Source organism: Rhinolophus ferrumequinum, chromosome 25 (genome assembly GCF_004115265.2).
Source record: "Rhinolophus ferrumequinum isolate MPI-CBG mRhiFer1 chromosome 25, mRhiFer1_v1.p, whole genome shotgun sequence".
NCBI classification, from domain to species: Eukaryota; Metazoa; Chordata; class Mammalia; order Chiroptera; family Rhinolophidae; genus Rhinolophus; species Rhinolophus ferrumequinum.
This window is the reverse complement of record NC_046308.1, coordinates 30359441-30373526: the sequence shown is the minus strand read 5'-3', so window position 1 is coordinate 30373526 and position 14086 is coordinate 30359441. Positions and strand designations below refer to the sequence as shown.

Here is a 14086-nt window from a genome sequence, read left to right as displayed (position 1 = left end):
CTACTTTTCTAAGAAAAGTACCAAAAGCTAAGTTCCAAAGTTATACTTGCTCCTTAACAAATAGTATTTTCCAGAACCTCTAGCCCACTGTCCTCTTCCAATGTGTACTCTGTCGTTGGCTCAGCCTCTAACACCTTAATTACAAGCTAGGCGGTCCCTGTGTCACCCAGAAAAGATTTTACTTGCTTACCTAAGAAGGATACAGATATTCTCCTTTTCAATACTTTTCGTCCTCCAAAGCAAGACAGGTTAGAATTAAGGGATAAAAACGTTTTGAGACCACCAGCACAAAAAGTTTTCTATATAAATTACTTTACCTCTTTCTTCATCATCTTATTTAGAATAGAAGTGGTTCAAAAGCCTTTGTCCATGGAAGGCATATTTTTATCTTTGAACCTAAGGCTGCCACAAAAATTCAGTAACTGGATAACTGCCAACCAATATCCTGAGGTTATGCTTTTTTGGTGTCAGAGACTTCCACGCCACAGGTGGCAACCGTAGGCGTAAGTATAATGCTAAGCTTACATAAGCAGATACTACAACAAATACCTTTTCCTCCTTCCTCTTTCCTTACCTCCAGCTTTGCCAGAATTTGTCATAAAAATGTCATTTTATTGACCTGTGTGTCATAACCAATGTTCTACACAAACACGACTTCAGGGCAGGCGACACTTCATCAGTGACATGCTCTCAAAATGACTCACCCGTGGCGGGTCAGACTGCAAGGCGGCCAGGTAGTTCTCCAGAGCCATTCGGCGGCGGTCGTTCAGCATCGCTTCCACTCGAGCCAAGTGGGTCTCCACCAGCTGCTGCTTCTCGCTGGCTGCTTCCTTCTCTAAAGCTTTCACCATAGCTTGGAAGTGCTAAACCCAGGAAGTAGGAACAAGATATATATAATTCATGGTACCTGGAGGAAGTCTAGGAAAACAACTTTAGAGCCCAATGCTGCCTGGGTACGCTGGTAACCAGTTCAAAGAGTGGAGCAAGGAGAAGATCTAAGTATTATATAAAGTAAGTCCTCACTTAACATCCTTGATCGCTTCTGTGACTTTAAGTGAAATGATGAATAACAAAACTAATTTTACCATAGGCTAATTGATATAAACAAGAGTTAAGTTGCTACAATGATATTGAATGAAAGGATGTGATTTGAGAACCTGGTGTACTTTATCTGATTTGTCAGGGTGAATTACTTCCTTGTCTAATGACAGCATGGTAAATCGAGTGTCAGAAGGACTCCTTAGCATTTCCATAAGTGACATTACTCGTTTCTCCACATACTCTACAAGAAAAGGAAGGCTGTTGCTTTTCACATTGTAGCAAGGTGCAGACCTCCAAATCCTGAAACCACAGCCTAATAGAAGATGTATTTTAAAACATATTCCAGGAATATGGTGGGTTCAGCTGACTCATTCACACTGAAGTCCTGAAGGGCAAGTTGTGATCTGTGAGGTGCCTGGCCACGTTTAAAGGTATAGGGATTTTTTTGTTTGTTTTGTTTTTTTTTTTAAATTTTACTGGGGAATATTGGGGAACAGTGTGTTTTTCCAGGACCCATCAGCTAAAAGTCAAGTCGTTGTTTTCAATCTTGCTGTAGAGGGTGCAGCTCACTGGCCCATGTGGGAATCGAACCAGCCAAGTTGGTGTTATCAGTACTGCGCTCCAATCACTGAGCCAACTGGCTGCCCCTAAAGATATAGGTTCAAGCTACTGAATTAATTTCCTAGCACAGGATGCACTGGCTGTCTAGAAATGAGCACTCGTAAATTTTCTAGGTGACTGATAAAAAGCTAAAGTGTTCTGATAAAGGTTATCATGAGAACAGAGATTTCAGCTAAACATAAACACCAACTGATTTAACATGTTTAAAAATTTTATGAAACCCAAATCTGTCTTGTGGATTACTATCCCTATTCCTATCAACACCCACTTCTATTCAAGGAGAATGCAGTTGCTGCTATGATTCTAAGGTTACACGCTTACAAAGTTAGAGATGAATTGGTACCAGAGAGCTTTATTTTCTGCCTTTGACTTTCCAATAAGTATGTAAAAAAGGAAGTCAGTGAGGCTAAAAAAACAAGTCGCAGCCTAAGAATGAAGATGACTGAGGACTTTTGCCAGGAAAGCAGAATTAACAAATGGAGCCCGGCTAAGGTTACTTCCTGGCATAAATTAGGTGTGCTCTGGTCCGGGATTTGTTTTCCATCTACCATAGGTGAGCTATTCTAGAGAACACCAGTTAGGGGGTGAAAAAAAAAAAAACAGGCCAGTTAAAACTTCCTTGTAACATAAGCTGTCGACTAAAAGGAGGTGTCAAACTCTAACTTCCTGGGACTCTGACTTTGACTGTACTTCAAAGGGTCAGGCTGGAGCTCTGTCCCTGGAGAATGCATCTTACCTGGATCAGAGTCTGCCTCTCTGCTTTAGGGAGGTTCTTTGCCTGAAGCTCAGCCTCTTCCCATTCCTTCTTTACCTAGAACAAAGGTCAAACCATTCTAACCAGAGAGTAATCTCTAAAACAGTCCCCCCATTTTCTAAAAACACTGCCAGGTCTTGAATCTAAAGTAGGAAACTGTGCAAAAGGAAATCACACATATGATCCCTTCATGAGCTCAGGGTTGTTTTATTCATAAAACTGTCGCCTCCTAAGAGCCTGGCCTCAAGTATCCTCAAACAGAGTCTCAATTCTCTGACCTCCTTGTGCTATAACCTTGGGTAGGTTGTTTAACAGTCTCTGTGCCTTATTCTTCTCACCAAAGAAAATGGGGGGGGGGTTAGTAAATACTTCTCAGAACTGATGTGGATAAACTACAATAATGAGCGTTTCCCAAAGTATAAACCCAGCACAGGTGATGTGTGCTATTTTACGTGGCACTCAAGACCTGGCAAGGAATTCTGTTTTTAATTTTCTTTTAACCCTTCTGAATAAGTCTAGGAGAAAGTTGCACTATAGTGCTCACGTTGTTCTAACACTTAACAGCCCTTTAAAAGAAAAGGACACATCCCTGAGACTCACAACCTTCACCAGGCAACAGGATCTAGCTAGACTATATTAATAATACATGTTTGCTTTCACTTAATATATTTTTATGGTTACTTTGTTCTAATGGTAAATGATACTAGCTTTCTGTTTACAACAGTGATATACAGTTTCCTTATTTAAAATAAAAACTTTTTAAAGCTAATTAATGGCAAAGAAAAACAACAAGAACATAATGGTTACTGGAAAAGTGTTCTGCAGAGTCTGGAACAGAGGGTAATTATGTTATCCTGGAGGTAGGAGTTGGGGGAGGGGCGGAAGCTACCCAGAAAGTAGCTCCCCTTATACGCTCACACCTCACCTGTCCTAGGTGACACGTTAGCATGACAATCTAGGGAGATGGTGTCCCTTTTCTTCAACTATGAAAACCACGTTACCCAATGCCAAACACCATGAAGATAAGGGAAGTGCATAGGTTTACCCGGTCCATCCGGTTGCGGTGCCGAATTTCTAGCTGCTCCTTAGCCTTCTGGAAGCGAGCATGCTCATTATCGTCTGCAGAGGTCTCGAAATACACATCGACATCATTGGTTGGCAGAGGAGTTGGGGGAACTGAAACAAAACGACAAAGGGTGTTCTCTTTGGGGTTCAGGCCCAATGTTGAAACTGCACTGTGCTTCAGGAAGAAAACCGAGCTCAGAACTGCAGAGCAGGCTAGTTTGTCTTGTATCACATTCAAAGTACAGGGTGCTCCTATCTGCCAAGGCCCGGCTCTGTTAGATACACTGGTCCATCTTCCTCACGTGATATTCATCCACCAGGCCAGTCCAGGCCCCCTGGTAACTGCGGCAGCAGCGAGACATCTACTTAGGACTCCAGGAGCAGAAATGGAAATCACTTCTTCTATACCATCCCTCAGTTCTTGAAGTCTTAAATCCTAAAAAATAACTACCTTATTGCTGTCACTGATAGCATCTGACCAGAGATGAGGGCTGAAATCAGACCTGTAGAGGCACTTCTACAAATCCTCCATTTTGAAAGGAATTTCAGTACTCAGTTCCTCCTTTCTTCTGGCTACTTTCAGGTCAGAACTTACTTTGGGGAACTGATTCAACTGAATGTTTTTTGTATATGATAGACTAGGTAGAGAAAGTCCAAACCGCTCTAGCTACAGTCGTTCAGTTTTCGGTTATCATTGAAGGACTCTTAGCCCCACCCCCAATAACAGAGAAACAGGGATAAAACTAAGTTGCAAGGACAAAGTTGCTATATTTGTTTGACAAGGATTTACCAGAGTGTGAAGATACCTTGGGATTTTCAATCCATGACATTCATTGGCTAACAGGCCATCACCCAGAGAACAAACCCATTAGAATAACCACTCCTCACTGATAGTCAAACATAGATTCTTATGGCTCCAAGCAAGGAAGTATCTGCACAATGGAGCTTAACCTCATCAAGGAAAGGACTGAGATGACAGGTTAACTTAGTCAACCTCTCAAGAAATATCTATGAAAATTTATTAGTCCAGTTCACTCGGGATTTCCCAAGCTAGGGAGGATGACATGCAACTTGCTGGCACAACTTGCTCTATCATGACGTAATGTTAGAGCTAAGTGCATAGCAAATGCCCACATTCAATGAATTTTAATTCAGATCCAGAATTGCGTCACTTTATGTAACTTTAAAACAACTGATTAACTGACGAATTTAACTACACATGCGCCAGCCACTCTAAAGTTTCCCATTAGAGCCTCTTTTATTTACTAAACCTATAAACTACAACTAAAATCTTCCAAAGAATATCTGGTTGCTATTATACGTACATTTAAATAGAATCTCAATAGCCAATTTGCAGATTAACTAAATTGAAATACATAGCTTCACAAACCACAATCCCCGTATACTCCAAAGTTCAGCTAGGAGAATTTCAAAGCACGGAAGTCCACCGTGACACTAAGCACATCGCCACAGGCATTGCACGTCTGCAGCTTAAAGGCTTATGTGTTGGAGACAGAGTCTTTGGTTCATATCACTAGGCTGGATGGATAAAGATAATACCAAACACAAGCTGCCTCCACCCCCTGGGAACAAAGGGGGAAAGAGGAAGTAGGCCTAGAAGTTTGGTTCTGAAGACCCGACGGGCTCAGACCTAGAACCACATCCCCTGTCCGTGTGAAAACAACCAGCTCATTCACCCATTTCATTCCCCTTCAAGGAGGAACACCAACTTGACCACGGGAACAGTGATGCTTCTGGGCTTTCAGAGCACTCCAGCCAGGGGCCCCACAAGTACGTGAACACATGCTGCTCCTTGGCACGCCTCCCCTACCGCAAATAATAGGAAACCACAATTCTGCGGACTCCATTAATGCTCTGAAGAACTGCCATTCCATAGTGTGTTGTGGCACTACCTTTCTGATCCTTTGGGAAAAGGACACCATCTGCATACTCAGCAAGATCTTCACAATCCGAGATTCCTCAGGCTTCGACACAAAACAAATGTCTTGTTGCCTCTTAATTTAAGTAATTTTATAAAGCAGGAAATACCACAACAATTTCTATCTCTACATCTTTCCTGAATAAAAAAGTTTCTGCCCAAGTTCCCTAAGAACTCATTTATTTTCCACCTTTCAGTCATCTCAAATCAAAACAGTCTTTTCACAAAGCAGCAGCTGGAGTGGAAGTGCTAAAAATATACCATATTATATTAAGATTTCAAAAATGTTTCGGTGCGGGGGAAGAAAGAGGGAACCATGAAGGTATCTGAATGAAAAGACATCAGAAGCTACAGCCAAATACCAGGAACAAGCAGCAACTCATTACTCTAATGCATTTCAGAATAGGAACCAAGAAAAGACTGCCTGGCTTGAAGATTTTCCAAACACATGGGTGGTATCAGCAAGGTAAGAGAAAGGGAGTCTTAAAAAAGAAAAGGGGTAACCATGGAGAAAAGCAAAACTTTTCCTATCTAAGTAAACCCAATTGAACTGAACCACTGAGTTTCCTTTGTGACCAAAGAACACACAAACTAAAATTCCTTCACTACCTAAAGCTCTGCATGAACCAGTGTTGCCAAAATATTGGAGAAACAGACTTACTACCACTTAGCTGCAGAGCTCACTCCCTAGAGTGCATAAAGCAAAATATTTCAGTATTTTGGACTCCCAAAAATATCCCCATTGCCACTGCTTTGGAGAGTGGGCATCATGGGGGTTAGAAACAGGTTAGTTCAAAGACGAGAATGAGAGGGAAAGCCCGGAAACAAGCCTATGCAGAACTCATGGTAGATCTGGTTACCCTTTCGTGCCTTTCAACTAAAGACAATCAAGGGCACGGCTTCCCAAACAACACAAAGCGCACTGGGAGCCTGCAGACTACACAGTGGGATGAGAAAGAACAGGACTCTGGGCACTCTGGGAGTACCAGGAAGGGAACACCACACCACCACCACCACCACCACCGCCACCACCGCCACCACCAGACCCACAGTGAGCACGGGACATGGAAAACTGAGCTTACAACTACCCACAGGAAAGCAAGTATAGATCTAGAAAGCACAAGATGAGGGAAAAACGACCGACAGCAAACACCTGAGTGGGCAGGGAGCACTACACAGATGCAGTCACGAGGACGGCTGGGAAAGACAGAACGCTGGACAGGACGATCTGCTGCACAGAGCCAGCGTGGTGGGACTTACTCATCGTTTTACACACAGCCATACAATAATCCTCAGACTCAAAATTGTTCCTGTTGCCTCCGCAGCCGCCATATATAAAGCGCACGCATTTTCCCTTGGAGAGGTCGAAGTACCAACGGGGCATCACGGCCCGGCAGGGCCCCGTCATCGCCTCCTGGGAGCAGACAGCTGTGTGGAAACGGTCAGAATGTCAGCAGGACAGAGGTAGCAGCTTCAAATGTTTCACAACACTACAGACTGCAAGGGCTGGGCCAGGTGAGGAGGAAGGACCGGGTGACACTTCACAACAGTGAAGGCTAAGGTTAGACAGAACCTGATTGCCCTGGCTGACTATCTCACCAGCTCGAGCCAGTCATTTCTGACGATGCATTCCTTTTCCATTTGGAGGCAATAGAGTCATTTATGAACTGAAAAAAACAATTTTGTGCTGTCTTCAGTCTAGATTGATGTATAGGTTGACATAGAGAATTTCCTTATTTCATAGCTCTGTGAGCCCCACATTTCTGACCAGTTAGGTGGAGATATGTGCCTGATTTGTCTGTCAGGGTGGGGTCAAGGCCCAAAGGAGACAATGCAGGTGAACAGGTTGCATCAGTAGTGATGACCATTGTAACCACTACTTAAGCACCTAGAAAGGATGAGTGCACGTTTTAAGTCCTCCAAGGCGAATCATAAACTTCTAGACTCACTAAGTAATTTCTCCCTAGTTGGTCCTAAATAATTCCTCAGATCTTAATTGGCTTCAAATATACAATCAGCAGGAGGCTCTGTGTAAATGGTTCTAGCACTGTCACAACCTTTTCTTAAAATTCACAAGATGAAAAAACTGTGGGTCCCAATTCCTTACCAATAGGCCATTAAATTCCACCCTCCCAGTTACAAACATCTTTCTAATGCATAAATAGGGCAGCCTACAAATTGGAACACACTCAGGAAAAGAAGAACCAAGAAAGTTATTTCCACTCCAGAAGGTAGGGGCTTTAGCAGTAAAGCCCCTTTAGAGGAGGCGGGGCTCCCCTTTGGGAGAGAACATTTTCAGGCTGAAGGTGGAAGAAGCCTGCCCCAGGGTAGACCATATGGTCTCTCGTACTCTCCAGTTAAGTCCTTACAATGCAAAAGACAGTTTTCTGATTCAATTCTGCATCTCTCCCTGGACGTGACAACTGGCAGACCCTGAGGTGGCCCAGCCGCCCACTGCCAAGCTGGCATCACCAGCGTGCTGGAGAGCTGACTTCCCCTTCAGTGCAAAGAGGCACCACCTCTCCTTCTGTGACTTACCTGTGATGAATGCAGTCCACAATTCTAAGTAAACAGTTACCGTACGGGTTTTACTGCCACCGCTCGACATCAGGTTACCTTTAACATCGTGAGTGATTTCCTTTTCTGAAATGGCCCCGTCGCTGCTGGGCTCTGTGGGGTTCTCTTCGGTGTAGTCATCTCCTTTAAAGGTGTCATAGTAGTAATCTCGATCTTCCACCACTTCCTCCCCTTCGTCGTCGTCCTTATCCTCGTCGTCGTCGTCATTATCCTCGTCGTCGTCATTATCCTCCTCCACAGCTGCTTCTGTGAAGTCTTCCAAATCTGCTTCGGTAGGAAACTCACTAAAGGTCACAATAAAAGAGGAAGGTTAGCCAATCCCTATGCACAAAGCACAACAATGATGCCCTTCCCTACTCTGAAACACAGAGAGAGACAGGAAGTAAGCGCAGCTCGCATTTAACTGCGCCACTAAGGCCCTCGGCCCAGCTACGTTAGCAAATAGGAAGAGTTAATGAACAGGGACACATGAACCTGTAGAAAATAATGTGGCCCAGAATAACGTAAAGCCAAAGCCACTGGTTCTCCCATGATTGGCTCCAGCTGGAATGAAATGCAGCTGGCTCAGCGCCAGCATAAACAAAGCAATGCCCACTGCATCCAGAAAGGAGAGGCCCGCAGCCCACAGCTACCAACAAAATAGCCTCACGGGCTCAGTACAAGAGTTCACCTTTTATAAATGTCGTAGTCTTCCTCTTCCTCCTCCTCATCTTCCTCCTCCTCATCTTCCTCCTCTTCTTTTGACACAGTAGATTCAATGGTCTTAGTCTGAGGGCAGCACACATATTCGGTGCCGTGGAACTGATCTACTCCGCAAGGGAGCAGCATGCCATAGCTATATAAGGTCATTCCCTGAGTCAGACAGGCCTAAAAGAAACCCACAGACCCACATCAGGACATACCCGATTCCCAGCTTCATCCAAAAGAAACCCTTTATCAAAACACTATGCAGTGCTTTCTCTGGTGGACACACAGATTTTCTGTCAAAAAGTTGTGATGTTATTACTTTAAGAAGATTGACAAATTTTGCTTAACTTGCAATGGGCAAACAACATTGCAGCCAAAAGTAATAAAAGCCCAAAGCTGGAAAAAATTAAGGGAAAGGGAGTTTCTTCTAGTAATTATCAACACCAGTTAGAGGTGGCCAGTCGTCACTTACATCCCAAACTTGTGGGGGGGACCACTGCTTCAGAAATTGACCAGCTGGACCACTGACTGGAGAACCGACTTAACTACAGAAGACAAGTGTTAAGAAAGTATGTTATTTCTCACCACTAGAAGAATGAAATGACATCTAATCCTGTCAGTGTATGTGTCCAGACACTGAGTTTCTGTAATTGGTCATTTCTTCCCTGAGGCCTGAGGGTTTAGGATGGCCTTCTTGGAAGCCCTGCTGACAGCACCCTTGCCTAACAATTTTTTTCATATCCTTAACTTTAGAGGCTGGATTGTCAACACCATACTTCTTACAAAAATATCTATTCTTCTCCCAGATTATTTTTAATTTAGAAGATACAATGATAAACTTTGAAGGGAGAAAGGGAAAAATAAAGAAAATTACTTTAAAATCGTGGTGAGATTTGGAGGAAAATGTTACTTTCTCTCCTAACAGAGAAAAACAACACTTGACTTTTTCCATCCATTCTTTTACCTCTTTGACTACTGTGTGCCAATGCTGATGATTCTCGCACACCTCCATCCGCTCTTTGTGGAAAAACTGGCACTTTTCTGGAACTAGCAGAACGTCACTTACAAATTCGCCCACTGGAAAAGAGAACCTTTGTCAGAAGCAAATCTGAATCAGAGTGAAAACGACCCTTACTGCAGATTATGACAGTTGCAGACAGGTGTACATAGGTTCAGCATCTGTCATCTGCAAAGGCCAATTGGATGTTAAAGCTCCAGGCAAGCAGCCACAAGAACTCAACTTTCCATTATAGCCACGATGCCTGGAACTTTCCTCCCTCTTCCCTGATTCCGCTCACAGTCCTGCTGCAGTGCTACCGCAGCACATGATGGGGGAGTAGGAATAGGATCCCCCCCATGACCTCCAAAACACACACAGACACTTTCCCCCCACCTCTGACTTCACATGCAACAATCCCAGCCTCTTACATCTCTATTTCTGCCCACAGTGGTGCTAATAACAAAATGCCCAGGAAACTAAGAATGGGTATTCTCTTAAACTACAGACAATCTTACTTTAGCCCTTTGTGTACCTAAAGACACCTAGCTCTAAGACCAACCATCATTGTAATGACTGATTCACATAATCATCAATGGAAAGCTAATTACAAAGGGAAACAAGTGATTTGGCAATGGAAAACTGGTGGACACGACCATAACCAGGTGACCAGCTTTATATCCCCAATCATGGACAAGGTGACATATACGATGTCCTAAGAAGAACGTATTACCTACAGTCTTTTTGCAAAAGTATATCAAATCATGATAATACAATAAGGCACAATAAGACAAATCATGGTAACACAATAATACAAATTCAAATTCAAGGATATTCGATTAAACAAATGACCTAGACTCTTTAAGAATATCACTGTCATGAAAGATTTTTTTAAAAAAATAAGGCTTAGGCACTGCTCTAGATCACATATAATGTGTGATCCCTTTTAAAACAAAGCTGTAAAGGACATTCCTTGGACATGTAGGGAAATTGTTCCAAGTATGATTGTGATTACCGTATCATAGTTATAGGAGAATGTCCTTGCTCTTAGGAAAAACAAGCTGTAGTGCCTGGAGGTGAACTATCATGATGTCTCAACTTACTTTCAAATAGTTCAACAACGAAAAGTATGTAAGACGTGCACACACACACGCATAGTGAGATGGATAAATAAGGCAAAATTGGAGAACCTATATAAAGGGTACAGAGGAATTCACTACTACATTTTTTTCTATAGGTCTAAAACTTTAAAAACAAAAATCTGGAGGAAAAATACACATAGCTGTTTAAAAAGAGAATCCTTATCTTTTAAAAAATATTTATAGGTAAAAAATGGTATCTGTGATTTGTTTCCAGATAAATCAATCAGGGGTAGATGGGAGCAGGACCATAGATAAAAAGTAGGAGTGGCTCATTAATGAATGAGTTACACACCTTGACAGCAAGGATGTGAGGATTAATGGTATTGTTTTCTATGTCCAGGTATGTTTGTAACTTCCATATGAAAAGCTACAAACTTACATATCCCCAGATTATCACCCAGAGATTCTGATTCAGTACGTCTAAGCTGGGACATAGTACTTTGCACTGAGCAAGCAAACACCCCAGGCGATTCTGGTGCATCACCGATATGCTCCCACAGGTTGTATGTGGGAGGAAAACCATGGGAAGGAGAGACATGTACTTAGCTCAGGGAGAGATGCAGTAAGTAGGGGCACGAGAAGGAAGCAGGCAAGCTAACTTCAGAGGTTTAAAAAAAAGGAAGTGTAGTAAGAAAGTCATCTGGCCTCAGAAAGGTCTTAGGGTTCTGAGCTAGTGTGAAATCTATGTAGACCCCCTCCTCAGCTTCGTCATCATTGCCTGCTCCTTCAGGACCTGTCGGCCTCATCTCCAGGCAGGAGAGGCCAGCCTTTCCACTACCCAAGTGGCAAGTAAAGGAAGTCCCTGATCTACTATAAGGGGAAGATATGCTCCTGACATTACAAGCTAGAGCAGTAAACACTGCCTCCCCATATTACACATGGGGAATGAGATTATTCATGGTAGTGAGATTTCACTGTTAGTATAGGGATTTCTGGGGCCAAACAGCTCAATTTGACACGAATGCAGGAACACAAAGGTAAGTTAGACCCATGTACACAAACTTTACCAATCAAACAGATTACAATCAAAGCTTAAAAAACCAAAAATCTCCTGGTAAACCAGGATTTGCCTCTACTGGGAGAGACACCCCTGATACTCAACGAAAGTAGAAATCACAAAAATTCTGCCATCCAACCACCCATTCTCATTGTTTAATGTGACTACTGTGTGTTGACGAGGTGATTTTTATATTTGTTAATTTATGACGAAAAGCAGCAAGAGGCAGTGTGTACGGAGTTAAATGCCGGGGTTCAGTCTCAGCACCATCATTACTAACAGAGTGGTCTTAGGCAAGTCACTTAACATTTCTGTGCCTTGGTTTCCTTATCCTGTTATGAGGGTGAAATGACAATATACACAACACGAGTACATGAAAAGCTTAGAGCAGAATCTGGTACACAGGAAGCACTGAGCACTACGTAAATGTCAGCTCTAAGTACTGATGTTAATGTTGTTCGTTTAAAGTCCTGAGTTGAGTAACTAGTCTTACACAAAGCAAACTATACAACGCACAGTTATTTTTTTAAAATCTATAGTTAGGCAACAGTTAATATAATTTGTAAAATCTCAATTTTATACATACAATTGCAACATCAGAAAAAATTAAAACACTGATTTCATTACTAGATATATATTCTACAGAAACAATAAAAAAGCTGAGTTTTTAAAAAATATAGCTGAATACTATATATCAGGTTAAAATGAATGAACTAAATCTACTTATATCACACCTTAGATAAGCCTCAAAATGATGTAAAGTAAAAGCAAGTTGTAAAGGTCAGATACAGTATACCATTAATGTAAGTTTTAAAACAAAAACAAATTGTTTATAGATGTAGTAAAAGTATAAAAATATGCATGAGAATGATACATGCTAACAATGGGGTAGTGGTTACCTCTAGAGGGAAGGAGGGAAGAGAGGAGGGGAAAGAGGTGGAATGATGAGACTTTGGAACATCTAAATCCTTTATTAAAAAATAAGATGGAAAATAAAGAAATTTAAAAAAAAATGATGGAGATAAACCAAACGGTTTATGGAGATGGCAAACTGTTGAAGAACTTAAATCAGAATGGTGAGTGCATGAGTGACCTTCAGATTGTTTTATCTTTTCAGCATGCTTGAAATATTTCAAAATCGAAAGTTTAAAATTAAACCTTTTTTTTTTCCTTTTTCAGGATTTTATTGGGGAACAGTGTGTACTTTCAGGACTTTTTTCCAAGTCAAGTTGTTGTCCTTTTCAATCTTAGTTGTGGAGGGTGACGTTCAGCTTCAAGTTGTTGTCCTTTCAGTCTTAGTTGTGGAGGGCACAGCTCAGCTCCAGGTCCAGTTGCCGTTGCTAGTTGCGGGAGGTACAGCCCACCATCCCTTGCCAGAGTCGAACCAGCAACCTTGTGGTTGAGAGACCACTGGCCCATGTGGGAATCGAACCGACAACCTTCGGAGTTAGGAGCATAGAGCTCCAAACTGCCTGAGCCACTGGGCCAGCCCAAAATTACAACTTTTTTAAAAACCAGGAATTTAATAATTAACTCCATGATTAACTGTGAAATGAAATGCCACCAATCTTTAGCTATTCCATGACTGACTTGATCTGTCTGACCTCTGAAATCCACAAAAGAATTTATACCACTGAATTTGAAAATAAACTATAAAAATAGAAAAACAAGAGTATTATGATTCAATTAATTCTAATTCTAAACATATATTCTAAGAAAATAAGCAAGTGAACAAAGATATTCATCAGTGTTAATATAAAAAAAAAACAGAACCAACTTAAATGTCCACTAATAGGGAATTAAATAATGGTACTTACGTACTGTGGAGTCATAAGAAATATGGTTTATGTCTATGTTTAAATTATTAAACAAAAGCGATAAACACACCCATGTCCCTAACTCCTCCTCCTCCTCCTTCAGCCTGGATAACTCCTGAAGTTTGTCTTTTATTCAAAGGTGTATGTATTCCTAAGAGGAGCACTAACAGATGCTCAATAAATGTCAACTTAAAAAGAAAAAAAAGCAATAAAAAGGAATGTGCATGATCCTATTTAGAAAAAAATGCATTGAAAGCACACACATTTCCTTCCACGTGTATCAAAAAGAAAAAAGTCTCATGTATACAACAAAACCTTAATCATGGTTAACTGAGTGCAGAAATTGGAAATGACTGTTTTTGCTTCCCTCCTCCCAACTTCTTTTATTGAAAAATAAACTTTTCAAGCAAGTAAACTAAAAGAGGAACACATGTCAATCCCAGCATCAC

At 41.7% G+C, this 14086-nt stretch overlaps 1 protein-coding gene across 4 annotated transcripts in view; it reads right to left on the bottom strand.

The window, feature by feature from the left end:
• Positions 1-14086, bottom strand: part of APLP2 (amyloid beta precursor like protein 2) — an 83323-nt gene that overhangs the window by 13819 nt on the left and 55418 nt on the right. For 2 of the 4 annotated variants that reach the window (XM_033097342.1, XM_033097343.1), the window contains exons 4-10: positions 9649-9761; positions 8668-8864; positions 8037-8281; positions 6681-6848; positions 3462-3592; positions 2399-2473; positions 705-863 (exon numbers count right to left, since the gene is read on the bottom strand). In XM_033097342.1, the coding sequence (XP_032953233.1) occupies positions 705-863; positions 2399-2473; positions 3462-3592; positions 6681-6848; positions 8037-8281; positions 8668-8864; positions 9649-9761 (1088 nt within the window). The remainder of the gene's footprint in view (positions 1-704; positions 864-2398; positions 2474-3461; positions 3593-6680; positions 6849-8036; positions 8282-8667; positions 8865-9648; positions 9762-14086) is intronic. The other 2 variants (XM_033097344.1, XM_033097345.1) reach the window with 1 other exon arrangement.